The sequence below is a fragment of the Fulmarus glacialis genome, unplaced genomic scaffold, assembly GCF_000690835.1.
Source record: "Fulmarus glacialis isolate BGI_N327 unplaced genomic scaffold, ASM69083v1 scaffold32739, whole genome shotgun sequence".
Taxonomy (NCBI): domain Eukaryota; kingdom Metazoa; phylum Chordata; class Aves; order Procellariiformes; family Procellariidae; genus Fulmarus; species Fulmarus glacialis.
The window spans coordinates 2,221-15,755 of record NW_009231912.1 but is presented as its reverse complement, the minus strand read 5'-3'; the positions used below and the strand labels follow the sequence as shown (position 1 = coordinate 15,755).

General features: G+C 37.3%; 1 protein-coding gene across 1 annotated transcript; it reads right to left on the bottom strand.

Annotated features, from left to right (window-relative positions):
* Positions 1–1,669: 1,669 nt before the first annotated feature.
* MTRF1L (mitochondrial translational release factor 1-like) lies at positions 1,670–13,237 on the bottom strand. The gene is made up of 6 exons (XM_009584733.1): positions 13,158–13,237; positions 11,766–11,949; positions 5,541–5,704; positions 4,456–4,573; positions 2,502–2,638; positions 1,670–2,047 (listed from the first exon to the last, which is right to left on the bottom strand). Exons 2-6 carry the CDS (start codon positions 11,896–11,898, stop codon positions 1,832–1,834), a joined length of 768 nt encoding a protein of 255 aa, XP_009583028.1. The 5' UTR covers positions 11,899–11,949; positions 13,158–13,237; the 3' UTR covers positions 1,670–1,831.
* Between the last annotated feature and the right edge of the window lie 298 nt (positions 13,238–13,535).

Sequence of the window (13,535 nt, the reverse complement as noted above, 5' to 3'; positions counted from 1 at the left end):
CACTTGGTATAAGATAGGCTGGCTTTAAGTGAGGTCAAGACGACCGCCACAAGTGCTCTGTAGTCTTCTGTTTACAGTACTGATCTGGTAGGAATAAAGACTTCAGGCCTAGTTTCTGCTCCAATCAATATCTAATTATTTTACACACAAAATGCATCAATGTTTATTTTTACTTTCTTATGTGCCAGCTGGGAGTTGTAAATCTGCTAGTAAATCTAGACCTAGGTCTCACACTTACCAACAGGAAATATGTATGCCTCACCTGTTACATGCAGGCACTCCTACATCTGAAGTTGATGTATGCATCTTTAATTAAAAGACTTGGAACTTAATCATAGTTACCATGCAGTATTTCCTAGAAAACAAAGCTGATAAAGGTATTAAATAATTCTATGCATTTTTTTGACATGCATTGGTTCAAACTGCAGTCTCAAATGTAATAAAAGAAGATAATAAACTGATAATAATCAGTTAATTTTTATATAGGATGTTTAAATCATGCATTTCTATAAGCTATCTGTAGCAAACTTACTTGGTACTTACTCTAATTTCTTACACTAATTTTAATTAGAAGTCTGAAAGTAAACACCCCTATATTCATGGTAACATTTTTCCTTAGGTTCCAATTTCTTATTTACTGGTATTTATATTTCAAATACATTCTGTGTGTGTATACACACACGCATAGGTACAATGTGGCATGGAAGCTGCAGGCGAAAGTAAACACCCCTATATTCATGGTAACATTTTTCCTTAGGTTCCAATTTCTTATTTACTGGTATTTATATTTCAAATACATTCTGTGTGTGTATACACACACGCATAGGTACAAATAGGCATGGAAGCTGCAGGTTTTGTATTGCTATATGTATTTGGGATTGTAAAATGTAATCTAAAATAAAGGTTAAAAGTCGTCTTTACCCACAGATATAAACGTGCACACGTATCAGTATATTAGAAAGGCAAAACTTTTACTTTGCTTTCACAGATCAAATGTTTTATGATGCTGTTAAATAAATAGACAAAACCAGTAAGATGCCGTTCATACCATGTAACGTTTAGAAAATCAATAAACTGGAGAGTCAAGTAAAAACATAAAGGAGAAACTGAACTGAAGTCCAATGGAGACTGAAGTATCAGCCAAACAATATGTAACGATTCTTTTAACTTTTGACTCAAGAACAGAAACATCCTTTTCAAAACCAATTCATATAACTTGTTACTTGGCTTCCACAGCTGCTTTTTTTTGGAACAAGGGATATTCCTAAACGATTTTTTGTATTTATTAATAAGGACCAGAAGGCCATGAAAACATGAAGGAGATAACACTTTGACTTTCCCTTTCCCATGCCACATATAAGTGATTAACAAATATGCAGATTAGTAGTGGGGTCATTTATTTATCACTTTCTTCCAATCACTCAAACAAAATAGGATTTTTTTGTTCTCTCAAGTAAACTATTTGACACTGTACTGATGTTTAAAGTGTTGTTTAAATGAAAACTGGAACTAGAAATAGCTGTTTTTTTAATGTGTACCTTTCGAGAGTGGTATATCAGCATCCTCTCAGTGGCGAAAGTTAAAAACTGCAGTTACTTCTGGCCCAGTCAAATTTACTTTTTAAGTGGACTGCTGCAGCAATAATGTCTCATATGAAGGTAATAAAGTCTTTTACTCAGCAAGTAGGAAAACTGTTTATCAGTCATGAGGAAACGAGTTGTGGTGTCTTTCATGATCTGAAAAGCATTTGCATTTTCTGGGTGGTGCTCCAAGAAGCTCCTTTGCAGACAAATGTCTACGTCTGTTGTAATGGGCTGACAAAAAGCAACGTTCAGGATAGATTCTTTTTTTCATTTTCTGAAATAATTTCCATTAAAGATTCATAATCAGCATATTCTCTCAGAGTTTGTATCATTTCATCTAGCATTTCTTCCCCTAGTATGAAACACTCGATATGATGCACTGATCTGCTTATCCTGTGGTCAGTAATCCGGTCCTGTGGGAAGTTGTATGTTCTGATCTTCTCCGATCTTCCTTTAGTCCCAATCTATCAAACAAGAAGAATCAGTTTATCATCATTGTCTTTTTATAAAAAGGATGAAATATTAAGCATCTAAAGCAAAAGCTTTCTCTTCCTCCCATGATTATCCAAAATTTGTTATAGTTACACAGTACTCAGACCAATTCAGTAGTTGCAGTAATTGTTCTCAAACATGTAAAAGAACAATTTTACTGTATCTTTTTCTAATACTATTCTGGTTCTTCATGCTGTAATCCAGTTTGTCTCACTAGATCTCTAGAATTTACATACTACTGAAATTTTAAGGCTGGCTAATATACGACCTTTATTGCTGAAGTAGAATGAAATTTTTTTGCCTCGTGTAAGTCCTTCCTGGGCTCCTGTTCCTCTATATTTCCATTTATTATTTCCAGTTCAACACAGAAGTTACCCCAAGAACATATGCTCGTACAGAATTATATCTTTACTACGTGAAACTTACTTGAATCTTTCGAACACTGTTTCTCTTTTTGGTTTCTTCTTCCAGTTTGGCGTTGTAGAGTTTAGCACATAGCATTTGCATAGCCTTCTCTTTGTTTCTAATTTGAGATCTTTCTTGCTGACATTCAGACACGATCCCTGCCAAAAATATCATGACATTTAACACTTAACAGTAACACATACTAAAAGGGTTTTGCAATTTCTAGAAGATTTTTATTATGTTACAATAAGCTGTTTCTTTCTTCAATACATATTTTGGACTGGGAATGTAAAAGTCCAGGCTTATTAATGTCTAACGAGACATTTTGGGAGAGAAGTGCAGGCTGAGTTGTACAGGTGCTTTAAGCCATAAGACAAGAAATTTAATGTTGGACAACAGGTAGACAATGAAATAAAAGACAAGTGATGTGATCTGACTTACAGAAGACACTTTTAATACTTGTAATTTTTGGCCAGAGTTTCAGGAAATTTAGGATTTAGAGAGCAGTAAAATACATGAGATGATAGTGAGTATACAGAATATGATCAGAATATACAAAAGTGGGCACTGTTTTCTTAAAACAAAAGGTGTGGTTTCTCCCCCCAAAACATACAATTCAAGTTAAGATGAGAAGTGAACAGCCTAAGAAAGGAGTGGGGTGAAGAAATACAGGAAGAAGACAGCACAAGCTAAGTTGTTATTTGGATTTATTTTAAGTGACTCTGGTAAGATTACAGTATGCTTTTATAAGATTACATAGTATTACTTTATGAAAGGCTTGTTTATAAACAACTTTCTGGATCACAATCAAGGTTTATAAAAAGAGTTAGGATGAGAGAAACAGAAGAAGTAACAGGACAATTGTAAAGGAAGAGAGATCAAGAGGAATAAAGAAGGGAAAGGTAGAATAGGAAAATGTAAGGAGATAAGGTGAGATATAAAACCCCCTATGAGCCATCTCTAGTGCATAACCACAAAAAAATTTGCAATACATTTTAAGATTTCTATAACAAACACTAATAACGGCCTTCAGCAAAAACTAAGACCATTTGCTGGTTTTAGTTTGTGGGTTTTTTTTTTTCCTAAACATGCAGGCAATCCAAAACTTTTTGAATCTGGAGTGCCTTTTTGTCACCGTATCTTGAGCAGAATTCTATCCTCTCCACTGTTTACCTCCTGCTTTACTGAGGTGATGCAACAAGTGCAGAATGGATTAATGTCTTCAATAAATATGAAGAAATGGGTGGCAAAAATCTGGATACGTGAAGATAAAGAGCACTCAGGATTACCCTGAGGCTGTAAAGCCTGACTAATGTTTGTGGTAGAGAAGAGGAAAAGTTAAAAAGCAATGAAAGTCAAGGCAGCTGTTGTGGATTGCTCAAAGGGAAGTAAAAAGCTTAGGAATGGCAATAAAAAAAAAGATACGATAGCTAAAATCGGGTAGCATATGAGGGTGTATCTTATCCCTCCTACGTTTCCTAGCCTGAGCCCTGGGGATGGGCCTCCTAATTATGTGTGTAATCTATGGGAAAGGAGCCAGCAGACAAATGGAAGCTGGCATCCTGTGTAGACTCTGCAATTAAAAGCAACATTTTAATTCGGAAATAGAGCAATCTCTCTTTTGGAGACTAGTCAAGAAAAGGCAAATCATCAGATTTCAACCTACTCTGTTTTTCAGTTTCTTTTCCATTATTTGAAAGCTTAAGTATAACTTCTTTATAGAAACTGATCTGGACGCTTTTAGTGTGTCATGCTTAATGGCAAAACGGATAGCTTACCTACTGAAGTAGTCTTCGCTGTTACAAATTGGAGTGGGCACGAGATGGTGCGTTTAGAGTACTATAAATGCATATGAAAACTATATGAAAACTCTGCTCTACTGTTGTCCAGGTTTGAAAATAAAACCATTGTTTCAGAAGAAATTCTGACAGCAGTTTTGCAATGTAGGTTTTCTACTAAGGAAAAAATGAAGCACCTGTTGGAATATGAACTATCCGTACAGCACTGTCTGTGGTATTGACATGCTGGCCTCCAGCTCCACTAGCTCGCTTTGTTTCTATCCGTAGATCTTTTGGATTAATATGCAGCCTCATCTGTCATGGGAGACAGAAAAGAAAAGAAAAAACCCCAAAAAGAACACATTTATGTTGTTTCTTTCTAGACAGGTGTCAAATATGCATAGTTGGTTTATTTTATAAGGTACATTCAGGCAAGATCAACCTTTTTAAAGTTTATGAGTGGTAGCCCGCAACCACTTATAAACATATTAACAAATCCTTGTAGCCAGATTGGAATGCGACATGATGGAAGCCAGGAAATCAGACAAATAGTAGCTTAAGGCATAACCACGCCTTAGCACTAATCTTCCCCTTCTTCTGAAAGCTCTGCACCCTCTTCCAGCAGTTAACCAATATTTGAACTTGACCAGCTGGTTTTTAGATAAAATGGAACATAATCCCTTTGCTGGCTTGGGAATGGGACGATGGTCTCTGGGAGGAAGGAGCGAGACAACTTCGGGAGAGAATAGGAAGGAGTAACATCTTTGACCAATTTGCTAGGTCAACAGGAAACAAAAATCAAAACAAAGCTTTAATTCTTAGCCAGTTGTTTTTAACCAAACAAATACGGCGAGAATGAATTATCACCATACACTTTGGAAGGGGAAAGTGAGGACACTATGAAAATGGGGAAGAGGAGGTGCTAAAAGAAATCTCTATGAGCTCTGTAAACTAATTCAGTCTTTTGTTACTTTGTAGAAAATGTAAAGTTTTCCACAAAACATGCAAGACATAGTCACAGTGAATTTTCAAAGTCTAGTGAAGTAAACTGCCAGTGATTTTCTTGAGATTAGGATTATGAGGAAATCCAGAAATTCTTTATTTCAATCCCGTAGACAAAAATAAAAATAAACAAACAAATATGACTTATTTTAAAACTAAGATTAAAAAAAATCATTGAGAGAGAGTAACAAGAGAGACAGAAAACACTTGGGTATCAGCAATACGGCATGTAAAAACATTGCTCATGGTAAAGTCTGTTATACTGAAAGATAACTATTACCTCGGTGGGTTGGGGTAATACCGCAACAGTCATTGTGCTGGTATGAATGCGTCCTTGTTTTTCTGTCTTTGGCACCCGCTGAACACGATGCACTCCTCCTTCAAATTTCATGTACTTGTAAGCCTCAAGACCTGCTATACTGGCAACTGCATGTCTTAGGCCACCTTAAATACGGAAGAAAAACAGTTGTAAAGCTGCAAGAAAAACTGCTGGTACTACGCTGTTGTATTTCAGTGTATTTAGACATCATTGTCACTTGTTTCTTAAAATTATGAATTTTCCATTTAAATACTTAGGCAGAATTATACCGAAAATGCAAGAAAACTCTTAAAAACAAAAGCCAGACAGACATACTCACACACTATCTCAAGTAAAGGACTGTCCAATTCTTTTTTATAGAGTCCAATTTAGTTTTTTTTATACACGTAAAAAGATTGTCTACGAACCATGTACATACATATGTACACACATACAATCATAAACCATAGTAGAACTCTTAACACCAGTAGTAAGTTTACATAAAGATCAAATTTTGAAAACCACCTTCAGAAACTACATCAATTTTTTAATTTTAACTAAAGGATGAGTATTATTCATACTCCTCTTCTTATCCATTCTCTTCTATGCATCCTACCCATGTCTCATCTTTGCTCTTCCATTTCATTTTAATCTTTTGCTCCCTTGGAGCGAGCAGAACTCCAACTCCTGCCCCTCTTACCAATACATACAGCAAAACACTTGACAGCAATGTCCTAAAAACTAGCATTGAACAGCTTGGAACTTGGAAGTGAAGCCCAATACAATAATGGTTTCATGACAGAAAGAGTTTGTTGCAATACTAGTTTATGGCATTCTTGCTCTTCCTTGTTTGCTAGTGTGCAAACCCTTCAGTCATGCTAGTGTAACTGTCTGAAGGATCAGAGAAGTATGGCACTATAAATGAATGTAATTTTTTACCCATTTTGGTTTTTAATCCAGCTCAGTTCCCAGATCCCATTCTCAGCACAGTGGATGGTATGCCAAGGGAACGATTAAAGGGGAGATAGGCAGCCTTGAAAGAGTATTGCTGTGGAAGTCTTGCAACATGAAACCACAGGCAAGGAAAACAAGAGGCACATACTTCTCAGAAATACTGTTTTAGGCTATCTCTGGACTAAGGAAATCAACCATAGGGACAAGATAGCAGCTTTTTGAAAAAGGAAAGTGAAGACAACGTAGAATCTGAAAATGCCCTGCAGAGCAGGAAAAAATCATCAGCCAGAATGTAGGCCAGGTTTTTCACCTCCACAGAGAAGGTTTGCACGTTTTTATTCTACAGAAATTTAACATTCCCTCATAACTTTACTAAAACATATTTCCTTTTACAGTCACATTTGTGGAAAATAGCCTAAACTGCCTCTTCCTTTCTCTTTCATCTCATTTTTGTCCTTCTGACTTTTAAAATTTTTCAGCTACTTGTACAAATCTGTACCACTTTGATTCCAATGCACTGTTCAACATACCCAGTGCTTCACTGATTTAATTTATAGCCATTATCTACTATCAATTCCGTAAGATAAATCTGTCGTGTTTAGAATAAATCTGACCATAAAGCATGTAGTTTAACAAATAAGAGTATCTGTCAAAATCCTCAGTTTAGATCAGTAAGTTTCATTCTAACAGGTAGTGTGAAATCTTTCTACTGCTATGCAAACGCTATTCAAATGAACAAAAGATTTCTTCTTTACTCTAAAAGAATCTTATATAACCTAAAATAATTAATGTAGTTGAGTAACAAAACTTACTTACTCCTTTACATATGAAAGCAAGTACTACAAAAATCATAAGCAACCTCTGCACATGAGGAAGAAGCCAGGCTATGTCAGGAGTAAAAATATTAATTACGTGATAAGCAGTTCATTGCAAAAGCTAATGTTCTGTCTTTTCTCTCTCACTTCTCCTGGCATTAATATATATACCACGGGTACAGCCTGTCTATTTGAGCTGCTGCCACATCTGTGACATGTTCAGGAGAGTTTAAGTTGCAGTGATAACAGCGTGCCTGTGGCACCGTAGTGCTTAGCATGAGATGACCAAGAAACTGGTTCAAAAGACAGGTATTTAGGTCATACTGCTTCAAATCAACTATTACCAACACAGGTTTAATATAAAATGCAGCCAGATCCAATGAAATTTCAACAAACCCTTTACCCTGGCAGACATGTCATAGGCCTGTAAAATAGAGTTAGCTCTTACTAACTATACCCTTTCAGTTAAAATGTCCCTCTCTATCCTGAAAGCTGATGTGCACAGAACAAGGGTGTAAGTTTGCACTCATTTTTTATGTGGCATCTTATACCCAGATTGAGACAAAGTCCCATATCTGTGTCTCTGCCTGCCACTACAGGGTGAGAGGCAGTGGATAAATAATGACATGTGGGTTTGTGCTTTAACGTGCACGCTAAATCTTGAACATGCTATTTGTATGCAGTGGCATCCCTTGGGGTAGGTCAATAAAGTTAGTTAAGAGCGGACTGAAACCAATTCTTAATTGCAGCTTTGTTTAACATTCACCTTGTTCACACATGCTCACATTCAGGTTTCAGCCAAATTCTGGAACTCTCTGAAATGAAGGAGTTTGACGTTTTAATGTGGGACCTTGCTTTTGCTCATGCACTCCATAGAAATGGAGCGTGGATGGGATGCGAGAGCCTAGTGTCACCAGCAAGCATCCTTAACTCCACTCTCACTCAGCACAGCACTGACACTTTGAACCTGAGGGTTCAAACATGTCTTTCAGTGGCAGTGCCATCTATAGTGCCTCTACCTCCCAATTTATTTCTAGCTCCTCGGTTTTGGTAATATGTGGTCATGCAAGTAAGTAACACTGCAAGAGGCTGACAAAGGCTAGGGCTGCCTTTATTGTTGTCTAAATTTACATCCTACGTTCCTAAACATAGATTTCAGTGCACAGGCAAGCCCTCAGCAACAAGAGACTTTAAAATAAATATATATCCATTAAAAGCCTAGCAGTTTCAAAGAGAAAATAAGGCTAGATATATTCTCGGTTAATGTATTACTTCTATTTCCCATTTAAGGCATTAAAGAGAATGCCTTGAGGGTGTGGGCTCCTTGTCCAAGGACTAAGCTTTCACCAAAAGGTTAGTCAAGCACAACTCCCTTTCTCTTCCCATCACAGGACTGCAAGTTGAGTCAGACCTGACTTAAAACTATCCAATAACAGAGTTTTTAAGCCCAATCAGTGGATTGATCCAACTAGCACTGTGGCCTCCAAATTGCTAGAGCTGAGAGAGAAAAGGAACATATGGCTGGCAGCTGGAAGGTGGGACAGCCCTTGTTTAAGCTGACTGTAAACCTGTGCTCTGAACGTGAAGTTGTACATACGGCTGGGGTTGCCTCAGTGGAAAGGGCAACTCTCCTCTCCCTTTAGTACATGAAATAAAGACAACCCAGACCCTTCTCCCATTCTGTTTACACTTATCTAACCCACACCATGTTTATTCCATTTACTTTAAAAAAAAAGTTAATGTCAGCTTTTAAGGCTGAACTGCTCCTGGCAAAGCGTTTGCCTGGTTATGAATGGGGATAAACATGACTCTCCTCTTTCACCAACAAGCTGCGCTGTAACATGAAGCTTCTTCTTGTTCCTACCTTCACTTGCACTGTGCCAACAGTTTACTTGACAAATGACCTCTTGGCCATAAAAAAAAATTTATTAGTAGTAACAAATCTAGATAATAGACAATACTGAATGCAAGTGTCATTGAATTAAAAAAAGTGTATTAAATGAATCGACAGCAGCTACTCTAGAAGGAGATTCTGATACTGTGAAAACCTGAGTTCATGTTCATCAACTTGAAATAAGTGACCTGCTAAGAATTCTAAAAAAGTTATTTGAACATTTTACAGATGTAACACTTTTTAAAATCAAATTCTATGACAGATTTTAAGAACCCAGAAGTGTAAGTGAAATACATAGTAAGTTAAATTGTATCTGCATATCTCAAAGGCGAAGGCATAGGCCTCCCTTTTTTGAAGTGTGAATACAGACAACAAATCAAGCCTGTACCTAGATTTTCGAGTTCCCAGTTTGTGATGTCTGACTGTATTTCTTCCATGGAGTTCAATTTTTTAACCTTCTTCTAATCCCTCAATATATAACAGCGAATCAAAAACTGTACTATGCAAGAAGGGTCTTAGGGCACAGAAAGACCCTTATTAGAAGGGGTAAAGTAGCTCACTGACATGAAGCTCAATTAGGAGAGTTGTGGATATTTATTTTTTGTGAATTTCTACACGGTTGAAACAGAAAGGGTTCAAGATACTTAAAAATATCATTGAGTCCAAAATATAGCATAAGTAAACATGAGCATTAGAAGATGCTTCACATTTCTCAAAGCTTGCTAAAAATCTCTCTGCAATTATGTTAAGTGTTGACTGAAAAAAGATTAGAGTTTTTCTGGCAGATTGCATATCCTAACATCTTAGCTTTTCTCACTTCTTCTTCAAAGTTTCACTAAAAAGGAAAAAAAATGCTGATGAAAGTATGAATACAAGTAAAGTTTCACAACAAATCTGAACTAGGAGCAGTAAGCTGCCGAAGTGCCCATCTACTGATCCATACCCGCTATGATATACACATTACCTCCACAGCAATACGTAAGCAAAATGTGCTAGCTTTACTTACAACAGCATGGATAACAGTAAGCCTGCAGATCTGTTAACACCGACAGACTTAGCAAATCTAGCCTGCTGAGAAACGTGGCTTGCAATCCATCAATCAAAACCCAAAATCCCTGCCACTGGTTGGACATGTTTCGCATTGCAGTTTCACAGTTGGCTTAAGCTGACTGAACCTCTCGCTGCTGGAAGGAGGTCCTGGTTTTCTCACTGCCACCACCAGTAGCCACACACTTCTGCCTCCACCGGCCCCATGAGCATTTCTCCTCTACTCTTGTGCTGGATTGCCTGAAAACTATTCGGGGTGGGGGGGGTGGGGCGGGTGCTATTTTTCAGTTGGATTGACTTCATGATGAAACTCTGCAAAGACACATAATCCCAAGTGCCAATGCAAAGAAGTCAGCAGCAACTCAGAGACAGCAGCCTGATCTTTGTGAAACAACCTTACACACTAATTGGATTAAGCTAAAATTAACTAACACGTGCCACTGCCTCAGTTTGTTGTGTAAACCTACCAATCCCCATCTTTGCAAAGACACTGTTCCATGAGATGCAGTGAACCAACTTCACAGCTCATCATCACGAGAGGATCCAATTTTTCCATCTCCTTGCATTCAGCCCCATGTTGCTGCTTATCTTATGCTAGCTCTAAGGCTCATGAGGACTGACTTAACACATTAACTAGGCAAAAAACTACTGCTGTCATAAAAAGCAAAGTCTTCGCCAGTTTAAGTGAAAGGACATCAAAACTGACAAAAAAAAAAAGAAAGAGGTAGGACTGTTCAGACAGGCAGAGAGGCAGTGAGAAAGAAGGGAGAAAGGAGAAACATCTCCTTTCAGTGGCATCAAGCTGTTAAACTGATTACCTGTGAAGTTTCGGTTGAAGACTCATAAATAATTAGATCTCTTACCTCTCCTCTCAAAATCTCAACAATTCCCCCACTTTGCTCATCCATTAGCTGTTACAGATGAGCTATATCCAAACATCTCATTTCCTTATATAAATCCTCAGATGACATTATTTCAGATAAATTCAAGATGTTTGAGATTAAACCTCAAGAATAGTTTTAATTATACTAATCCCTCTCTGCCAAGGGATCCATAATAATAAACAGACTTTCAACCTGTCACCAAACTCATCTATAAACACTAGAAACATTACGTAATTAAGTAGAACAGCATATCCAAATAAAAAGTGTATGTAATCTGTATTTGTAAAAAAATAAAGCTAAAACAAGATATCTGCATCACTTTATGAATTTTCTTCTGCCACGCACTTAGTTGCATTTCTACTTTTTGAAACTACTGAAAGACAAGTTTTATTTTTTTAGCACTTTAGTATTTTAACAGTACTTCTGAAATGGAATTTCATTCTCAAATACAGAAGCTGAGGAAAATTGTACTCAGACATTCAAACAATATTCAACTTCTAAAATTACGTTAGTGCAAATTAGCTTCCTGTAGTCAGGAAATTCAAGTGTCATATGAATGAGTGTTTCAAGTTAAATTAAAGAGTTACAAAGATTAAGTATTTTCATTACTCACCTATTTCACTGGGAAAGTATTCTAATATTTCAAATTTCCACTTTTTATAGGCAGCATACCGTTGATACATATCAAATATCTCTGAGGTGAACAGCATGGCTTCCTGCCCTCCAACTCCAGCGGTTACTTCCATGACAAGATCACTCTTGTCTGTTTCTTCTGAAGGAATCAAAAGCAACACTATCTGCGAATACAAAAACACCCAGCTAAGACTTCCCTCTGACGCTGCTATCCACAACTGAGACAGTATAAAACGCCAGACAAGTCTGTAATCGATCTAGGCTGCGTTCTCCTGCACTAACTCGTTGGTCGCCCAGAGGACCGGCTTCTCACGCCTCTTGCGGTGAAGCAGCAGCAGCCAGGAGGAGGCGGGGGGGGATGCTGCATTGCAGGAGGGCTCCAGAGTGTCTGTTCGCAGCCGCAGGAGCTACATAGGTCTCTCTCAAGACCTATGAAACTTCACAGAAGTTTTCATCCATCAGGAGCATTGCGACGTTTGGACACCACAGGACACGCCAGTTCTTGCAAGACAACTGAGCATCTCCCTTCCCATCAGATTCCCTTTTAATCCAGTCTCAACTGCGGAGCTAAGGACTTATGGCTGTTCATCAGGACAGACCGTCAACAACAACTCAGCTGTATTATTCATTTATTTATTTAAAAAGGGAGAGCCAGCCTTACATTGACCTGTAGAAGAAAGATACACTAGAACCAAAGAACTGTATCACAATTTTGCAGGCTGGATCAAAACTCTGGATGATTTGCAAATGCTTTTCAATCATCTTCCTTTACTAGCATTAGGTGATGTTTCTTTCCACAGACTACTTTTCTTTTGGCACAATCATAAGTATTTAAAAAAATATTTATAAAGTGACTGTTGTGTTGTTGTGGAAGGAATAAAGAATGTGACAATGCCAGCTTTTACTTCACCAGTAACATTAAGAATATGTAACACTTTGTTTATGTAAAGATCGTTATTTTTATGTTAAATAACATAGATACTATGCAGAACCTATATAAGGTAGCAGTCTGAAGTAGTTACATAGTATTAAACTATTTTTTTCAAAATCACTAGTGTGTGTGATACTATACAAGTTTAATGTTTCCAATAGATAAAAAGCTGGACATCCATAAAGGTACATCCAGACAAGACAAACTAGAGCACCTACTTATAAAGATATATTGATTCAAACAGTTTCAGACACAAGTAGGCACTTAAAGGCTGTCTCTATACCATCTGCATTTTTCTTTTTCCCTGGATAACAGACACTAGTTGAGGAATGTAATTGGCAGGGAGGGGAGGAGGAAAAGAATTTATCTTGATGAGAAGACAATTTGGCTCTGTTAATTTAAGAATAGCAAGGAAATAGAGGCTTTCAAAGGGGATCTAACCTGGTGTTTCAGTTCAGCTATCTCTTCTTCACAGGAGGCGATTTCCCTTTCTGCAAGCTTCCGGAAATCTTCGCTCTCATCTGGAATATTTGAGTATAGTTAATCCTCGGACTTATATCCGTGCCACCCTCAGAAAACCTTCTGAAAAATAACTGCATGAAGAACTTACTCTACAAAAAAAAACCCCACCACACAAAAACCCCCCAACACGCTAAACCTGTCAGAAAATGAGATTAATAGTACGATCTGTAACGAAGATACACAATATATATTAAGAGTGTTTTCTGGTATTATTCAGGTATGACACATGGGAAAATCTGAAATACAAGAAGTTCCACTTAAACATCAAAAAAAAAAAAAAGCCCCCAAAAACCCCAA